The sequence below is a fragment of the Hypomesus nipponensis genome, chromosome 9 (assembly GCF_054491055.1).
Source record: "Hypomesus nipponensis isolate SF chromosome 9, ASM5449105v1, whole genome shotgun sequence".
Taxonomy (NCBI): Eukaryota; Metazoa; Chordata; class Actinopteri; order Osmeriformes; family Osmeridae; genus Hypomesus; species Hypomesus nipponensis.
The window spans coordinates 9,664,209-9,680,642 of record NC_140369.1 but is presented as its reverse complement, the minus strand read 5'-3'; the positions used below and the strand labels follow the sequence as shown (position 1 = coordinate 9,680,642).

Here is a 16,434-nt window from a genome sequence, read left to right as displayed (position 1 = left end):
AGGAGGAGCCCTTTCCGCAGCTTTTTCACTTGGGGTGGAGAAGCGCGTTCATTTAGGCAGGTTTCGCTGGTGTCGCGAGCAGATTTGCATTTGTTCCATTTGAGACCGCACTTATTAGCGACGGAGTGCACTGAATATCTAAGTACACTGTTTTGCAGTGTACTTTGTAAAGTGCGCGGTAGTAGACAGCCACTGTCTCTCCACATTCAAGAAAAGGCTCAATACGCACTTGTTCCGGGAGTACAACGGTACTTAGGAATGGTTTGCTTGACCCGATGTTAGTTTCCTCAAGGTGCTGATCTTTGAAGTTTGAAACCAATCTGAAATGTACTTAGCCAAGACTATAGGCCCTGTCTTCATTCTAGGGGCTATTTCACAGGGTTGCATTAGGGCGCATAGAACAGCACCCAGGCCATTTTCAGCCCAACCAATGTTACCCTATTCGGAGACCTTGAGAGACTGTGTGAAATACCCTATAAAATCAGTCAATGACCCCTTTAATGATAATTTAGAAATTAACCGACGCAAATTTTAGAAACGCATCAGGTCAAGGCTCAAGGCCATCCTAGGCTATTGGTGGACTTTTGTTTTTAAATAGGCCTAGGGCAATCGCATTTAGAACGTGTATGCTGGTACACCCATGCGAACCGTTGAATCGTACCATCCCTATGTAACGGTGTGAAGTCGGTGAAACTCACAGGCCACCCGCGTCAACGAAGAGCTAGCTTTTCTTTGACGTAGTTGGTAGTGGTCGCGCTTGGAAAGTCGGAGGCTGAGTGTTCGAATCCCGTGATTGGTGAACTACTTTGTCAGACGGAGCGTGGCTATACGGCTCTTACAGACCCGTCACACCTACATAGTGCGTACAGAACGGATGTCACAAGAAACAACTGGGCAATAATCTTCTTCAGCTATCCGGGCCTGTTCCATAAAGCAAGTGAGTTTAAAGTGAGTTTAGCTAATAATTCACCCGCAGGCCCCCACATAGGTTGGTTGCATAACCAGCAAGTGGATAACTTACAAGGTTATATTCAGTTGATTGTGTGGAACGCACATGTGGCTGCTGAACTCGAACTGGCAACCAGTCAGTGTTGGCAAAATGTATTTATTGTGCTAGCTGACGATTTGCCTGAGCTACACTAAGCGATGGCCCATGGATCACTCTCGGGCACTGCAATAGTAGCCTAATGGTCAAGAAATGTAAGATGGGCCTATTCATTTAGAGTGTTGCCAGTATTAGATGGTGTTATTGGGTTACACAAAAATAATTTAGTCTATTACCTGATCTTCCTTTAGGCCAATGACAAACGATTACCTCAATTGAATGCAAGTCACATTTCTAGTAGGCTAGTTTAGGACATTTGGAGCTGAACTCGAAAGGAGTCTTTATAAGATGAGAATCAAGTTTGGACATCAGTTTTGAAGATGGGAATTCCCAGAAGAATATGGATACTTTGACAAGTCACGCCCCGTGCGATGCAGACACAAGATTTTCGAACACCCGCTCTTAAAGTTTGATTGCTAGTCCTACACTACAGCGGTGGCCTTCATTATTTTTTTACTCTGTAGTTGTTTTCGTGTTTGATTGTAACAAATTGTAAATTATACACGGTTGACTACAGTAAACACCACGCTTGAATACAATTGGAAATACGTTTTGCTACACCTGCTTGCTGGCACGTCCGGGACATTCATCAATTGAGTTTTCAAACATGTGCAGAGACTAAATGCCGTTTGACAATTGAAGAAAAAAAAGACAAAGGTGGGTATTTTGTAGGTTATTGAATTATTTTGTATCTACAGTTGAAAATAACAACCAGGTCATTTTACATCTTTCAAAATATTCCTCGTGTAGCTAGATAATAGCTATAGCCAAATGTATTGGAGTTTACAACGATACTCATAAGAATCTGAACCTAATCCTGAAACAAACTTTCGGAAACATGCATAGCGTAAACTAGCCTGCTGTTCAAGAAAAATGTAGGGGATCCTGTTAACAGGAGATCCTGTTAACACATTATCTTGGGACTTCATCATAAATTGTAAACACTGCTGTTTTATTTTTTGGCATAACCAGTTAGGGTACATTGATGTTGTGATGTTAACATTGTTTTACATATTTAATGTGTTTAATGAATACACTCCATCTTGGTCTGACAACAACGAGATACTCCATTATTCCTAATCCTTTTGGAGGTGGACTCTCAGTGGCTGTCTTTAGAGACATTTGTTTGGTATTCTTGTCAGTGCCTGCAGTCAACTCAATGCTGAATGTCCTTTTCTTTTATCTTGACTGTCATGACAGTTTTAGTATGTCATTTTTATACGTCTTTATGCTCATTTATTGGCACAGTTATATTCCATTTAACATTCTTGGAATAGCCCCAGTTCATAATGTCAGAATCTGATGTTTTATTTCTCTGTTAAAAGAAAGCATACTCCATTAAAGACAAACAGTTTAAGAATAATTAGCTGGGAAAGGTATTTTCCATGCGATTTGTAAAATGATTTTGATAAAACTCGGCAAAAGAGACAAACTCGGCAAAAGAGACAAACCTTTGATCAAGAAAGATTGACTTATTCAGTAAAAACAAGTGAAAAAGGCTGTCTTCTGGCCTTAAATTGGCCTAAATTATCTCTGACAAACCTGGATATTTTATGAACTGTTTAAAGCCTGTGTATTCATAAATGTAAGAGAAAAGTTGTTGGTTAGGCTAACCACTAAAAGAAGGAATGTCTGAAGTGTTCAGACATGTGTTGTGACAAAGCCAGCATGATTCTGGCACTGCAGCAATACCTGGCAGGGCTCACATGACACTCGTGTACCTCCCGGTCCTCTTTCAACGACACAGAGAAACTTGAGCTTCCTGTTCTTTCTCCCTGTTTCTCTTATCCCTCTCTTCTCCTTTCTCTACACCTCTCCTCCAGCTGTCCTTTGTCAATACACTCACACACCACCCTTATGGAGAGATGCAATTGTACCTTGGACACAGGTTATATTTGTCCGTATTCAAGTTCAACATATATGATTAATACTGATGCAGTAGTGCAAAGCAAATGTTTTTTTTTTGTTGCAAGGATTTAGCTGACATGCGCACTACACACACAATGTGCTTGATACGTAGAAATGCAATACCTAAGGTAATTGGTGCAGAGAATCACATGACCATCCCCCTAGAGTCCTATGACACCTTTCTCCTTACTCCACCTCTTACACCACACAGACACACTCGCACACAAACACACACTGTATCAGGTATTTCAAGGTATGCCAGAGAAGTGACTCATCGGAAGTGTAAAACGTTAAGGAAAGACCGAAGCTAAAATGAAATAAAAAAAACAAACATATGTAATCTTTTCTTAAGACCCAGCTGACGATAGACAAACTAAAAGGTGAGTTATTTGATATTTTCTTTTGTAGTAAATACTTGACTTCAGTTGTTTGTGTTTTTAATCTATCAATTTCATAACTTTCACAATCTGTATTGTCACTGATGTAGTGATAGCAATTGTTAAGGTGAATTGTTAAATTGTTTTCAAAAAGGCTGTTTACTGCTCAAAACTACAGGGTTAAAAGAAGTTGGGTGGCTTTGTGACACCTGATCAACTGGCTCCAATGAAGTGCTGAATCAGCCATGAAGGGAAGGCCTGTGTTTCAGTTCTGACTGAACCAGCTTTCCATAAATTACATTCAGGGGTAGTTTCCCCAGTCACCACCCACACTTGTCATTGACTAAAAATGACCATAAAGGCTTACATTTAAGTAGTATTTTAGTTAAGGTCTTTTTTATATATAGTATAAAATGCATAGACTTGTGCCTATGTCCTTGTAAACTGACTTGTAATTTGTGCTTGAGGGCCACAGTATTGTGCCACATTTTTTTGTTTTACTTGTGTCATTACAGGACTGACTTCCAAAGATTCTAGGTTTGCAACTGACTAATCCCACTAGGATAGCAAGATGCAATTTTCACATTTGAATCTTTTGAATTGCATCACTGGGATCTTTTTGCTGGATTAGTGTTCCATTAAAGCTTAACCATCACCTCCAGGGCAGGTTGCCCCCAACCTCCCCTAGGTGCACCACACATATACAATTGTCTCATCCAGATTTAGGTCATGTCTATTGCACAATGCCAGAGCCATTTTGGTTCAGTTTGGTGACATTTCAAGGTTTGTTTTGGATACTGTGTTGCCAGGGAGAACTCAGAAGGAAGTGGAAGTTTAAAGGTCATTTGGTTTTGTGCTTTATTGAAGTTAACATGCGTAGGTCCAGTGTTTCTAAACCAGATAAGAATTGCCTCAGGAAAAGTTTGAACCCAGAATCGGTCATCTTCGATATATAGGCTCCACACTTAAGGTGTACTGTCCTTGTGTGAGTCTGCATTACGAGTAAGCCTATCGGCAGTAGACCTAGATGTTTGGGTATGTCTAATATTAAGTAATCAAGCTATATTTTTGTGATGTTCTGTGTCTTTTTGCTTGGAAAGACAGTTATATCAGATAACATCTTCTGTGAAAATGGTGCCCCTTTCTGTCTTTGGCTTGCCAAGCTATCCCACCATGTCAGTATACATGAATAGGATGCATTTCCTGTATGTGTTCACACACCCACACACCTTTTATTCCTTTCCCCCTGAATGCATACTTTAGCTGCACAGGCTTTCAACCAGTATACTCCCCATAAGCCCAGGTTTAATTGTTGGCCTGCTGTCTTCGTAAAATATGAAAACTGAGACCACGTCTAAAAATGACTGTGGCTATGATAAATACTGTGTTTATGAGAAGTAAATAGGATGTCTCACTGCAAATGTATCAACCTTTTCATTTTTTTTAATCTGTTGCTTAGTGGGCATTATCCACATGATCTTGTCACATTATCTTGTATGATTCCACATTACTTGTATTACATTTATCTGTAGTGCCTGCCTCTCTTATTTTCTTACTCACTCATGCACCCACAAACACACCCTCCCTGTCTCTCTTTGTGTCAACACATAACCTGCTGCTCTGTTAAAGTTAATTTCAAAGTCCATTCATTGTTGCCTAGTGATGAAATAACCAAGGTGTAAAAAGCAAGGTGCAACTAGAAAGTCAGCTGACCGGTAAAGGACATGGCTGAATTCCTGTGGTGAATTATAATGTGTACTCAAGGAGGGTCTTGATGACTTCTAACTGATTTCAATGTGTTTATTTTCAAGATGGCCCTCCCTTCCAGACAAATAACAGTTTTAAAGTCGGCTGTTGTTTATTTACCTGTGTATGTGTTGGCCAGCATAGCAACCATGTCTTTTTATGTTTGTACGTCAAAGTATGTCTGCCTTTATTCTGTATAATCAAGCTGCCTTTAATTGTTACTTAAGAAAAACAAGTATGTATAAAATGCTTCCACTACCACTTACGTGCTCAGAGAAGGCCCCAGTCTGCAGTCAGATGATGATATGCTCTGATTCACACAATGACAGCTTAACTGCTCATGTAATGCTTACTTATTTTGCAGTCAGGCAGATCAGAACTTGCATTTTTGCTATTTGGGGCAGATGGTTTCAAAGCTCACCCCAGTAATTGTGTTTATACGTGCAAGCGTATGCGTTAAAATGTTTGCGGTGAGTAAATGTCATTATACTGTATAAATGGACAAACAAGCTTGCAGACATTGCTGGTGATTGGTACAGGTCAGTGACCTCATTGGGGGGTTGAAAAGGCAGTGTCTGACAGTATCTCTTTGTAAACAGACAGTACTCTCATTGAATATATAGCTCTCCCTCTAATTATCGTCAGGGACCACTTAAGCTTATTGTTGAGAAAGTAGTCAAAAGTGCAGTGTACTGTCAGTTCTTCAGTTTGATAAGTGATGGTGATTTTAATTGTGCTTATTATTCTGTGACTGGGGTTTTCATCCAACAGTGTTGTCTCTTTGAGGCATATTGTGGACCTGATGTGAAAAGTGTTTTTTGTATTCCTAAAAAAAATATTTAACAATTACAATTTCAACTTTTTAGAAAGGAAACATGGAGAGTGGATCGTTCAACAGGAGATCATGGGCCTCACAGTCTTTACGTGTCACCGCCAAAGAGCTGTCATTGGTCAGCGGCCGGGGGAAGACCAATGCCATCGCGGAGCGCTTCTCCAAGTGAGTAAAATATGCCAAACAGTAGTTTTGTCTACCATACTAACACTTTTTATGTAGGCTATAGTCTATCTTTGTCATGCGTGTGTGGAAAAACCTGCCATACAGCTCCTCATCTGCAGTCCTAACATTCCATGCAATTTTCAAAATACTTTGATAGGTTACGTAATTACAGTACAGTTTAGATAGTGTGATGATAGTTTCTGTTGTTCAAATTGTGGTTAGGAGATTCCTTAATATATATAGACTGGTAGCTATATTTCAAAAGTAATCTGTTCAAGATCAGTTCATCAAGATTTTTTTAGATTCAATTCAGTTACAAATGTTGTCAAGATCACATCATCTAAATGAAATTAACATGAAAAGAGAAATCCCAAAATAAAAAACACAAAAGTAGCTAGGCTATTGATAGATTTGATAGCCTGAGACTGAACAAAAAAGATGTTATGAAGGCACTATTTCTAGCTTTATGCATTTATTTCAGCAATAATGTAATACAAGTATCTGTCCAGTAGACGGTGATATGTAAAACAACTAGACTGATTCTCTCAGTTGTGGTGATAGTGTTTAATAGGGCGTGTTTGGATCAGAATTACCTGATTAAAAGCAAGAAGCTGTTTTGTTTTAATGGCCCTCAAATGTTAAATTTAAATTAATCCTGAATGGCTATTTTGTGTATTATCAAATATATGTCATTATTATGTTAGTACTGTTGAAATGGCCACAGTGAATTGGACTAAAAATGTCAGCTTTATGCAGAACTATATTGCTTCAGCAGAGGTCAGTGTTGCTCATCTAGCCCTCTTCCCCTCCCACAGGTACCAACGAGCGGCTGAGGAGTCCAATGCAGAGAAGAAGAAAGCAGTAAGTATCTACCTATTCCCCAAACAAACTGCCTGTTACTACCTCCCCTTTGTTGATTACTTGTGATCAACCTGTAGTCATGCCCATAATCCCACTTCAAATGCCTAATCCCCTTTAATACCATCTGCTACTGCCATAGTTAGTTGCCTTTGTCAGTTGGGCTGTGCTTGATTGGACTAGTGAAGGGAATAATAAATCACCCAGTAACAGGCAGGATTATAAGGTAATTCTACCATATTGAGTGTCATCCTTGTTTTTGGATATATTATGTAGTTTGGGGTAAAATTAGGTTTTGTGTTTTCTCTAATAATATTTTCTTCCTTCTGACAGAGCTAAAACTTTTACTGTTCAGTCACTCGTCAAATCTTTATGACCATCTGATCCTTTGTTAGTATAACTATAATTTCCTGCCATATGACTGAGATTTGACCACAGGGGTGTCCACAATGATGTGAACCTTCCAAATTAGCATTCACCAAGGTCAGCACTAATGTTATTACATTAGCTTGTAGTAGTCTACTCTTGATTGTCCTTTGTGCTTGGCTTTACTACTGAGCCAGATCTGTAATGTTAGAATTAGGTTTTGCGGAAGTGTGTCTCTCCAGTTGTGTGAGTGTGCATAAAGTGAGCCGGAAGCTGACTCTGAGTCATGGACCCAATGGACAGGATGTATCAGAATCAGGACGTAGCACATTTCATAAGGCCTTTGAGAAGACAAAGGGTCAGGTAAAGGTGACGATCAACTGAAAAGATAATATCACTGATAACTGGAATAACTGACTACTTAAGAAGCACTTGAACAATGTAAAATTATGATTTTCTGCCACATTCCTCAACAGTTGTAGAGCTCTTGGTGAGGCAGAGGTCATTAGGCTGTAATTAAATTATACATTGTAGGATTTATAGACAAAGTCATAATGTCTAAAATTAAGTTCCTCTATTGGAATAAAACTCCAATGGAACACGAGACCCAGCCATTGAAGAGTTAAACTTTTCCTAAATGTATCATTTCCTGCTTTCTGGTTTCCTGGGTATTTTTTTTTCTCTCCTGGTCTCGATGGGGGGTGGGCTAGCTCCTAAAAGCAGAGTTTTTTTCTTACTGCTAACATCTGGGAGAACTCTATCATTCTCTCTCAGCTCACAGACCCAGAGAAGGACTTCATCCAACACTGCTGCCTAGGTCTGCTTGACTTCGCCTCGTCTCTCCTCACTCACACAGGTTTCTCCACTTCTCTTTTCAAAAAACAGAGAACAAACTTTTCATTGTTTTGTCCATTTGCTGTAGTTCAGCTGGTCTGACAAAGAAAGGGATTGTGTGTCTGTTTTCTGTTAGCTTCGGGTTTCTCTCTTACTGTCCTGTTCAGTCCTCCCTTTCTCCTTGTTCCTTTACCATGTGTGTGCTCGTCTCTGTCAAATCCGTTGTTGTGACTTGCAGAATGGATTCCTCTGGAGTAGCTAAATTATGGACTGTGGTCATAAAGAGATGTCTCAAGTAGAGTTAGGGTTTGGAGGTGTTTGTATGGACTACTTCCACTCGCTCGTTGACCACCTCTTCTTGTTAAATGGAGAGGTAATGTTGGTTCCTCATTCAAGAGTTTTTGATCTTGGAAATTAATGAACAATGCACATAATTTATTTACTATACATTTGAATAGTTGTCAATTGACCTGGTTTTCTGTATGCTCAGACATGCTGCAGTCTAGTTGGGTCTAAGGAAAGGTATGCTTGATTCACCAAATGGGTTGACTAATTTATTAGTTAGCTCAGTCTTCCTGTCAAAGGGTGTTCCACGCCCCTTTCTGTACTTTCCAGCTGTTTATAGTCAGTTATGAGCAGGCTGTCATTTCCATAGAGAAAATTGAAAACTAATACATTACACATTATGGATGGTTGGTTAGTGGAGAGGACCTTCCCCTGGGTTGTTTGTGGGAAAAGGTAAGGTTGCCACAGAATGGAATGCAGTTGAGAAAGAGTTCTCCATGTTCAGTCCTGCTCCCTCTGTCTGAAGCCAAGTCTTTCTTTGCTGCTGTGGCACTAAGTCTGCAGCTGACAGCAACCCCTGGACAGCTTTCCTCTCCTGGATCAGCTTTAGGAACAGCTGGTCATTGAATCTGCTGTCATTTGTCCAAGTCAGTAACAAGCTCACTCTTTACAGCATGGCTGCTGTAGGAATAAATATTTTTTGGTGATGACATTATGTGCTTGCTTTTTTCTGCAACTTGAGGTTGTATTGCCTAATAAAAAAGGATAAACAAATAAAAAAGTGAACTTTTGGTACAGTGTGGAAAATTGAAATGCAGATTTATGGACCATTTATCAGTGATCCATATCTGTCAATGACTGATGTGTTGGTTGAGTAGTCTCGTCTCATTGGTGTCAGTTTTACAGGAGGTCAGAAGTTGAGACTGAAGTGGTGTTCTAATCCCATCTCTCCTTTTGTTGTCCTCCCAGTCAGTTGAGAGTCTGCCACCCACCCTGCGCTCAGGGAACCTGAGTGTTTTAAAGAAACGTTGGGAACATACAAGACCCCCTCAACAGGATAAAACTGTTCCTCTGCCCATCAGCAAACCACGTGCTCGCATCACCCCTCCAGCTGTGCCCAGACCTCCCCCCCTCACCGAAAACCATTCCCCAACCGAAAAGTCCCCTGGACCCTTGAACACTCAAGAAGGTCAAAGTAAAGCCAGCCACCACCCGTACCTCCCAGCAGCAATAAAGCCAGCAGAGGGAGGAGAGAACCAGAGAGCCATGGAGAAGAAAGAGTTGAGAGCAAATGAGGGAGAAGAGGAGGAAGGGTCGATGCAGGTGGAGGAGAAAGTGGTGTCCAGCCCCTGCAGCCCCTTGGAGAAACCCAGTATGCCTCTCAACAGTCTGAAGATGATGTTTGAGAAGGGAGAGGGAGACTCCATTGGCAAGGTACACACACACACACACCCACACACAGACACACACACACACACACACAGACAGCAGTGATGTAGCTGACCTGTTATTCTGTTTTTGAGTTTTAGACTGTACTAGTTACAATCTTTCTTTGGATTTTAGTCAAGTCAGTCACATGCTATTGTACCTGATTAATTCATGCGCTTCAAAGCCCTGTCTGCTTCTCACATGGCTCCCCTTGGAGCGCTGTCTGTCTCAGTGCACATCAGTAAGTACAGACTGAACACATCTTTACCAAAACTACACACACAACCTTGCTCACTTATACACCTTGCAAATATACACACACAGAGAGAGACAAGGACTAACACCATAAGTCAGATTATCGAATAATGTGAAAACTTAAAATACAGAAGGTTGCCCTAACTCTCATCAGAAACAAGTCACATATTAAATTATATAATAACACGCTGTCCTGTCATTGCTTAGCAAATATCCCTGAAAAAAACTGTTCTCCTGTCTTCCTGCTCCTCACAACTCCATGCCCTTCCAAACATTTTACTAAAGTCACCTCTTCTCACTCTCTCTCTCTCCCCTTTACTCCCAGCCCTATGCTCTCAGATCTAGTCTACCCTGACCAAGCTTAGTAATCCTCACCAGCCTTCTTTTCTGCCCCCTCCCGGACCCCTACCTCCACCCTGTATTGTAGCAGAGGGTCTGGAATGTTCTTGCATTCCTCTTTGTCGCTTTCTTCAAAGACCCACCTCTGGAATTCTACCTCTCTTTTCCTGCCCTCCCTCCTTGCCGTGTGACTTTTCCTTAGTGAAGTATTCTTTCTATCAGAACCCACCACACCTACACCATCTAGCCCAAGATATTTCTGCTCTTCATATCTTAACTTTTTGTAAGTTCTACTTTTGGTTTTCTGATTCATCAAAATTTAATTCAGTATTTGGGGTGACAATTTAACATGTTATCCTTCTGGACTGCTGTAGAACTGTCCTCTTTTGCTTTTCAGTTTTGACAGGTAGAGGTGGAGGAGGCTTGAGAGATTCAGGCCTTTCAGGAGGCCTGAATTTCAGGAGGAATTGTGTGGATGTGCCATGCCTTTTGTGTTTACCACTTTTGTTAACTAAGTTCATGAGCATTCACCGCAGAAAGTCTCCCCTGTGTCTCTGAGGAGGCTGGGTAGAGAACAGTGGTGGTGTTGTAGTGGTGCAGGACTCGTGAAGGCAGGCCTGTGTCATGCTGACCATGTTCCTAAGGTCCTGGGCTGCTGCTGAATATACTGCTTGGATTGTATAGATGGGACTTTATTCGGGGGTCAACTTCAATTTGTTTTGGTCTGAGACCTGTTCTCACTGCGGAGTGCCCGTTTAATACACACCATTTTAAGCCCCTATTTTCACAAATAATTACGTGTGTGTGTGTATAGTTATCTACATCCAATTTACTACGGATTAAGAATAATTTATAACATCGGTAAAGGTTGGCTGATCATTGGTCACACTTGCCTTTCCTTCAGCACACACACAGACATACAGAGCTCATCCTTTTCCAGCTGTATCTCTGTGCCTGCTCAGCGCTGATGCTGTCTTACAGCAGTGCTGATGTCATGGCAGTGGTATGCACATGCTCCTTACCCCCAGATTACTAGAGGCCTACAAACCCTGACTCCTACAGAAAACACTGCTCCTTTCTCCCACCCGCATAACATCCTGACAGTAGACACTCTCTGTCTCTCACAAACACACACATTTTCTTTGTTTCTCTCAGTGTCTCTTTCTTTTATTACCTCCACAACTGTCTAATGGACCTGCTCTTCCCATTAGTTTATCTTTTTTCACCCCCTTTTCTGTAGTTGTAGTCCACCTCTCTCTTTCTCTCTGTACTGTTCAGTGCTAGCTCTGAGTAAGGTTTCAGAAGCATGATGCATCATGGTCGTGGTTGTTATCAGTTAGTCTGGAGAGCTAAATGCATCCAAGACAATATAAAGAATAAAAACAAAGAAAAGTTACGTCTCTGGTTGGCCCGAGCAATTGGGCATAATTTTCCTTTTGACCCCAGCACTGTCTAATCTGGCATCAGTTAAAGTGGCTTTGGAACTAAGTGTTCCTGTCTGTACACGTTCTTCTAGTCACATTACACAGCTTTCACAATACTGGGCTAAAGAGAGCTGCCTTCTTCGAAACCTAACACCATGAAAATGGTGAAACAATCCCATCCCACGCCACCTAAACAGTCCTATTGAACAATCCTGCATGTAAGACTGTGAGGAGGGGAGGGGGCAGCTAGGGCTCCATGGTGATTTAAATGGGAGGGCCAGGAGAAACGGATTGTTTTAATTTACTAAATCTCTCCTTCACTCTTCTGTGTTGAGGATTACTCCTAAGTCTCTGTCTGGTTTACTCATCAGTGTGTGGACACATGGGCAAAAGGGAAATACACACAAACAATTCCCAACACAATTGAGGCTTGATATGCTCCACATATATATATATATAATTTGATTAGAACAGGGAAATGACACATGCATCAAATGGGTGTGTGAGATTATCAGTGAGTGAAAGAGTTTCCTGTAAGTGGTCATCAGTGTCCTGTTGTAATCAAAATGAATCCAGAAAGTGACTAATTAGGATACAGCTAGTGTGGGGGAGGGGTGATCCTAGAGGGGGGTTGTGGGGTTGGTCTTCTGGGACCAATAAGGAATTGACTTGGGTACAGACAAGAAGTCCTGACTCATTCTGCCACAAAGATATAAAGTTTATGGGTCTATGACTGATTGTTAATTGACCTGAGTGTTCTCATTTAGGAGACAAGGACGGGACTGCGCCGGACCCCTTCAGAGGACATGGACAAACTTGGGGGTAACACAAGTGAACACACATACATACTGTTTTTGAATTGAAGATCACTGTTGTAACTTAAGGATATTTAAGTGAAAATTGTTCTGATGACTGTAAACCTTTGTGTCTGTGTTCTAGGCCTTTCCTTATCTGAGAGAGTGTTCGAGTCCACATCACTTAGGGACAGGATGGCAAAATACCAAGCTGCTGTGTCCAAAAAGGACGCTGCACGCATTGGAAGTTCATCCATGTGTGTATGTACATATCATCCTACTATTTTACTGCTCAATTCTTACATGAACCATGAAACCTTCTTATCCAGAAACTGAAGAGTATAACAACGTTTCTGCAGGGTATTATTTTTGTCCGATTTACCATTTCAACCATTTACATGGTCACACTGTTCTGTATTGATGTGAGTTGTTTTTATCAACCCTGTTGTTTTTCAGGCCAGTGTCTCAGAAATGGAAGGAGGTCACCTCAGTGGCAAGGAGATTGTGCCCCCTGGTGGTGTAGCTTTGGTCAGTACTAATATATGTGAGAAGGAGAGACATGGTGTGTTAGACAACGTTTTTGAGTTTTTAATGCAGCTGTCTCTTGTAATGACTGCATTGTATATGCAAACATTTATTTATCAGAGTTCAGGCTGATAAACAGAGTAGTAATGTCCTGATAGTAAATCAACTCTGTGACACAGGGCAGTTAACTATGTGACCTTGCAAAGTTTGATAGTTTTTCTCTGTATTTTTCTATTTTTTCCCTTTTGCACACTCTCTATCCCCTTTTCAATCAGGTATCACCTTTAGAGTCTAAAATAAAAAAACTGCCAGTTCATGAGACTAATGGTGAGTCTGGGAGACCCACTCATACATGTGTACACACACACACCAGTATTCTGTGCACCCGTCCTCTGATGCCGTAGCTTCTGGTGTGGGGTTCTGGGGACAGAGCCAGTCCCAGCAGGATTCTGAGCTGTTCTTTTCTCTAATTGGACCCCATAAATATGGGTAAAAGGGCAGCTCTGACTGTTGTTTACTTGAATTACTGTTCTGTCCTGGTGTCCACTCTTCTACCTCCAATATGAGCCAAACTGGAGTCTGAAGCCTGCAATTGCATTGTGCTTGATTTTTTTTTAGGCACTGATATGAATTCACATCCTAGCTCTAAGAGTAGCCCTCTGTCATCTGCCCATAGTGATCCACCCAAGGCAACTAGAGTAAGTTATTTCCCTTATCCTTACCCATCATTTCAAAAACTAAAACCTGATATTTACAGTATATTCCTGGTGACCGCAGTCCTCTTACATATATTTTGTATTAATAAATGTAGAAGTTCTGCCTGCCTGTGAGGGAAACTTGCATTGCTTGCCTAAAGACTGTGTACCCTCTGGAGAAACTGGTGGCAGATCAGCATATTTACCACAACACCTGCTTCCGTTGTGTCCACTGCAACACCAAGCTCAGGTCTGACTTTACCTGCACATACAGGGCTCTCTGTTGATACTTGACATAGAGATGTGTTACTCTTGAACAGTCATTTCTCAGGAAGGCTCTTGCTATATTAGCTAAGATTTTAGTTGTCTTTCTTTCTAACCTTTTACTGCCCTCGGTTTAGCTTGGGGAACTATGCCTCTTTGCATGGCAATGTCTACTGCAAGCCCCACTTTAGCCAGCTGTTCAAGGCCAAAGGAAACTATGATGAGGGCTTTGGACACCGGCCCCACAAAGAGCTGTGGACCACCCGGACAGACGAAGAGGAGGACTCGTCGGATGGGGAGAGAGCTAGGCCAAAGGAAGTTAAGGAACCAACAATAGTTTCTCATCCAGCTGAGAACAACCCAGCCAAACAACCCAGCCCCACTGTGGAGGAGTCTCCCATAGCCAAGGTAACAGACCTGGCTGCCTCTCTGGAGACACTGGCCCACACCAACACAAGTTCAAATGAGAAGCACAGCTCTGTGGAGAGACCAACAGAGACTCGCAGGCTGAGGATCGCCTGGCCTCCTTCTTCAGAGGGAGATTTAGGGGCTGGGACGGGTATGGGTGCTCGAGGAGGAAGCCCCTCCTTGGAGGGAGCTACTGGGAGTCGGCCATGGAGGGCCAAGTGGCCCCCAGAGGGAGAGCTGCTGATGTCCAATCAGAGCCCAGAGCAGGCAGAGCTGAAAAGCCTGAGGAGAAGCTCCTCTCTGAAGGAGCGCAGTCGTCCCTTTTCTGTGGCTGTCACCGCTAGTTCCCCTCTGTCCCTGGGCCCCCGGGAGCCCCGCCGACCCATCAGGCCCCTGCTGGAGAGAAGGGGCTCTCTGGAGGAAACCCGCTCCTGTCCTCTGGACCCTGCCCAGCAGGCCCAGAGCCAGGCAGAGACAGGGAGGGATGAGAGAGGGAGAGATAAGAGGGAAGAGAAGCCCGTCCTGCAAAGTGATGGTGCGATTGGAGGAGAGAACAGCTCACAGGAGGATGCCGAAAGTCTTCCAAAGCAGACGGAGAATAGAAAGGAACACATGTCAAGAGAGAAAGCAGCAGCAGCAGTGGAAGATGAGGAGGAAGAAGCGCCTCTGAAATGCCAAAGTGCCTCACCAGAAATCCCAGCATCCCCCTCTTCACCTTTGCATGTCAAACACAACCGCACCTCCCAGGATGTGGGATTCTGGGATGGGGAAGAAGAAGGGGGAGAAGGAGAGGAGGAGCTGACAGTGGAGCAGATGATCAAGAGGAATCGCTACTATGAAGAAGATGATGAGGAAGATGATGTCTGAAAAGGATTTGTCTATGTCCCCCTTTCAGACATCAGAATTAGCTTAACATGTATGAAAGGGCGAGGATGATGCAAGGGGGGGGAGGGCACACATTGTTTCTAACTGTGTTGGTGCAATTTGTGATTTTATATTAGGTTTAGTGTTCATTCTGTCTTAAAAAAACTCCTGGCCTCTTGGATTCCTTGAATGAATTCAGAGGTAGGCAATGGGTCCGGACTGGTGCATTGAAATGTTTTGATCTTTTTGGTACTTTTGGTAGTTATTTTTCTTTATGCAGCAAAGGCTGGTTAGTCTGTTTTTAAACTCTTAACTGAACAACCATCTCAATGCAATGCCTTCATATAATATGGGAATTATTAAATTGTGGGGTAATAAAATATACACTCTATGCTGGAACCTCTGCATCTTTCACTTAAATATTGTCTTGCTTTGAAAGATGGTGGTGAATGATGGATTAAATATCTATAATATTAGCCAGTCCAAATCACTGCCACATGGATAATGGGAAAAGTATTTCTAAATGCTTGTAAAGTGTTAAACACTTGGATTGATTTGAGAATGACAAGTTTTGTTTGCTTCTCTGGTCCAAATGAATTGTCTGAGTGCAGTGTTTCTGAATGTTTATGCTTCCTGCATTTTCTAATTTCCAATTAAAAAGTGCCTGGTTTAAACTGTATAAAAATAATATTTTGTAATTGAGTTAAGAACTGGATATATGCACATTGTCAGATTTACCCTGATTATGTATACTGTACTTTACTGAGGACCAATGTTTTGTATATCTTTATGAACATTTTACATAATTAAATTACCATAATGCCATTATTTTTAATGAATAAAATGGTTTATTATGGATATGACTCCTTATTTAAATATGAACTCAAGTTGACAGTTTTGTAACTAATTTAAAGTATGATCTTAGGTGGTGATGCCCTCTGCTGGCCAACCACAAGTATTTC

The 16,434-nt window shown here is 41.7% G+C and overlaps 1 protein-coding gene across 3 annotated transcripts; it reads left to right on the top strand.

Annotated features, from left to right (window-relative positions):
- The first annotated feature begins 1,622 nt into the window (after positions 1-1,622).
- LOC146272773 (LIM domain and actin-binding protein 1-like) lies at positions 1,623-16,328 on the top strand. Of its 3 annotated transcripts, none has more exons than XM_084704576.1 (11): positions 1,623-1,762; positions 6,003-6,133; positions 6,949-6,994; positions 9,446-9,910; positions 12,690-12,744; positions 12,862-12,977; positions 13,173-13,244; positions 13,517-13,568; positions 13,860-13,939; positions 14,053-14,186; positions 14,338-16,328. In XM_084704576.1, the coding sequence occupies exons 2-11, from the start codon at positions 6,012-6,014 to the stop codon at positions 15,473-15,475; spliced, it is 2,280 nt and encodes a 759-aa protein (XP_084560702.1). In that variant the 5' UTR covers positions 1,623-1,762; positions 6,003-6,011; the 3' UTR covers positions 15,476-16,328. The 3 variants fall into 3 exon arrangements, with proteins under 3 accessions (XP_084560702.1, XP_084560700.1, XP_084560703.1); XM_084704574.1 differs by lacking the exon at positions 1,623-1,762 and adding an exon at positions 3,230-3,393; XM_084704577.1 differs by lacking the exons at positions 1,623-1,762; positions 6,003-6,133; positions 6,949-6,994 and adding an exon at positions 8,258-8,564.
- Positions 16,329-16,434: the final 106 nt, after the last annotated feature.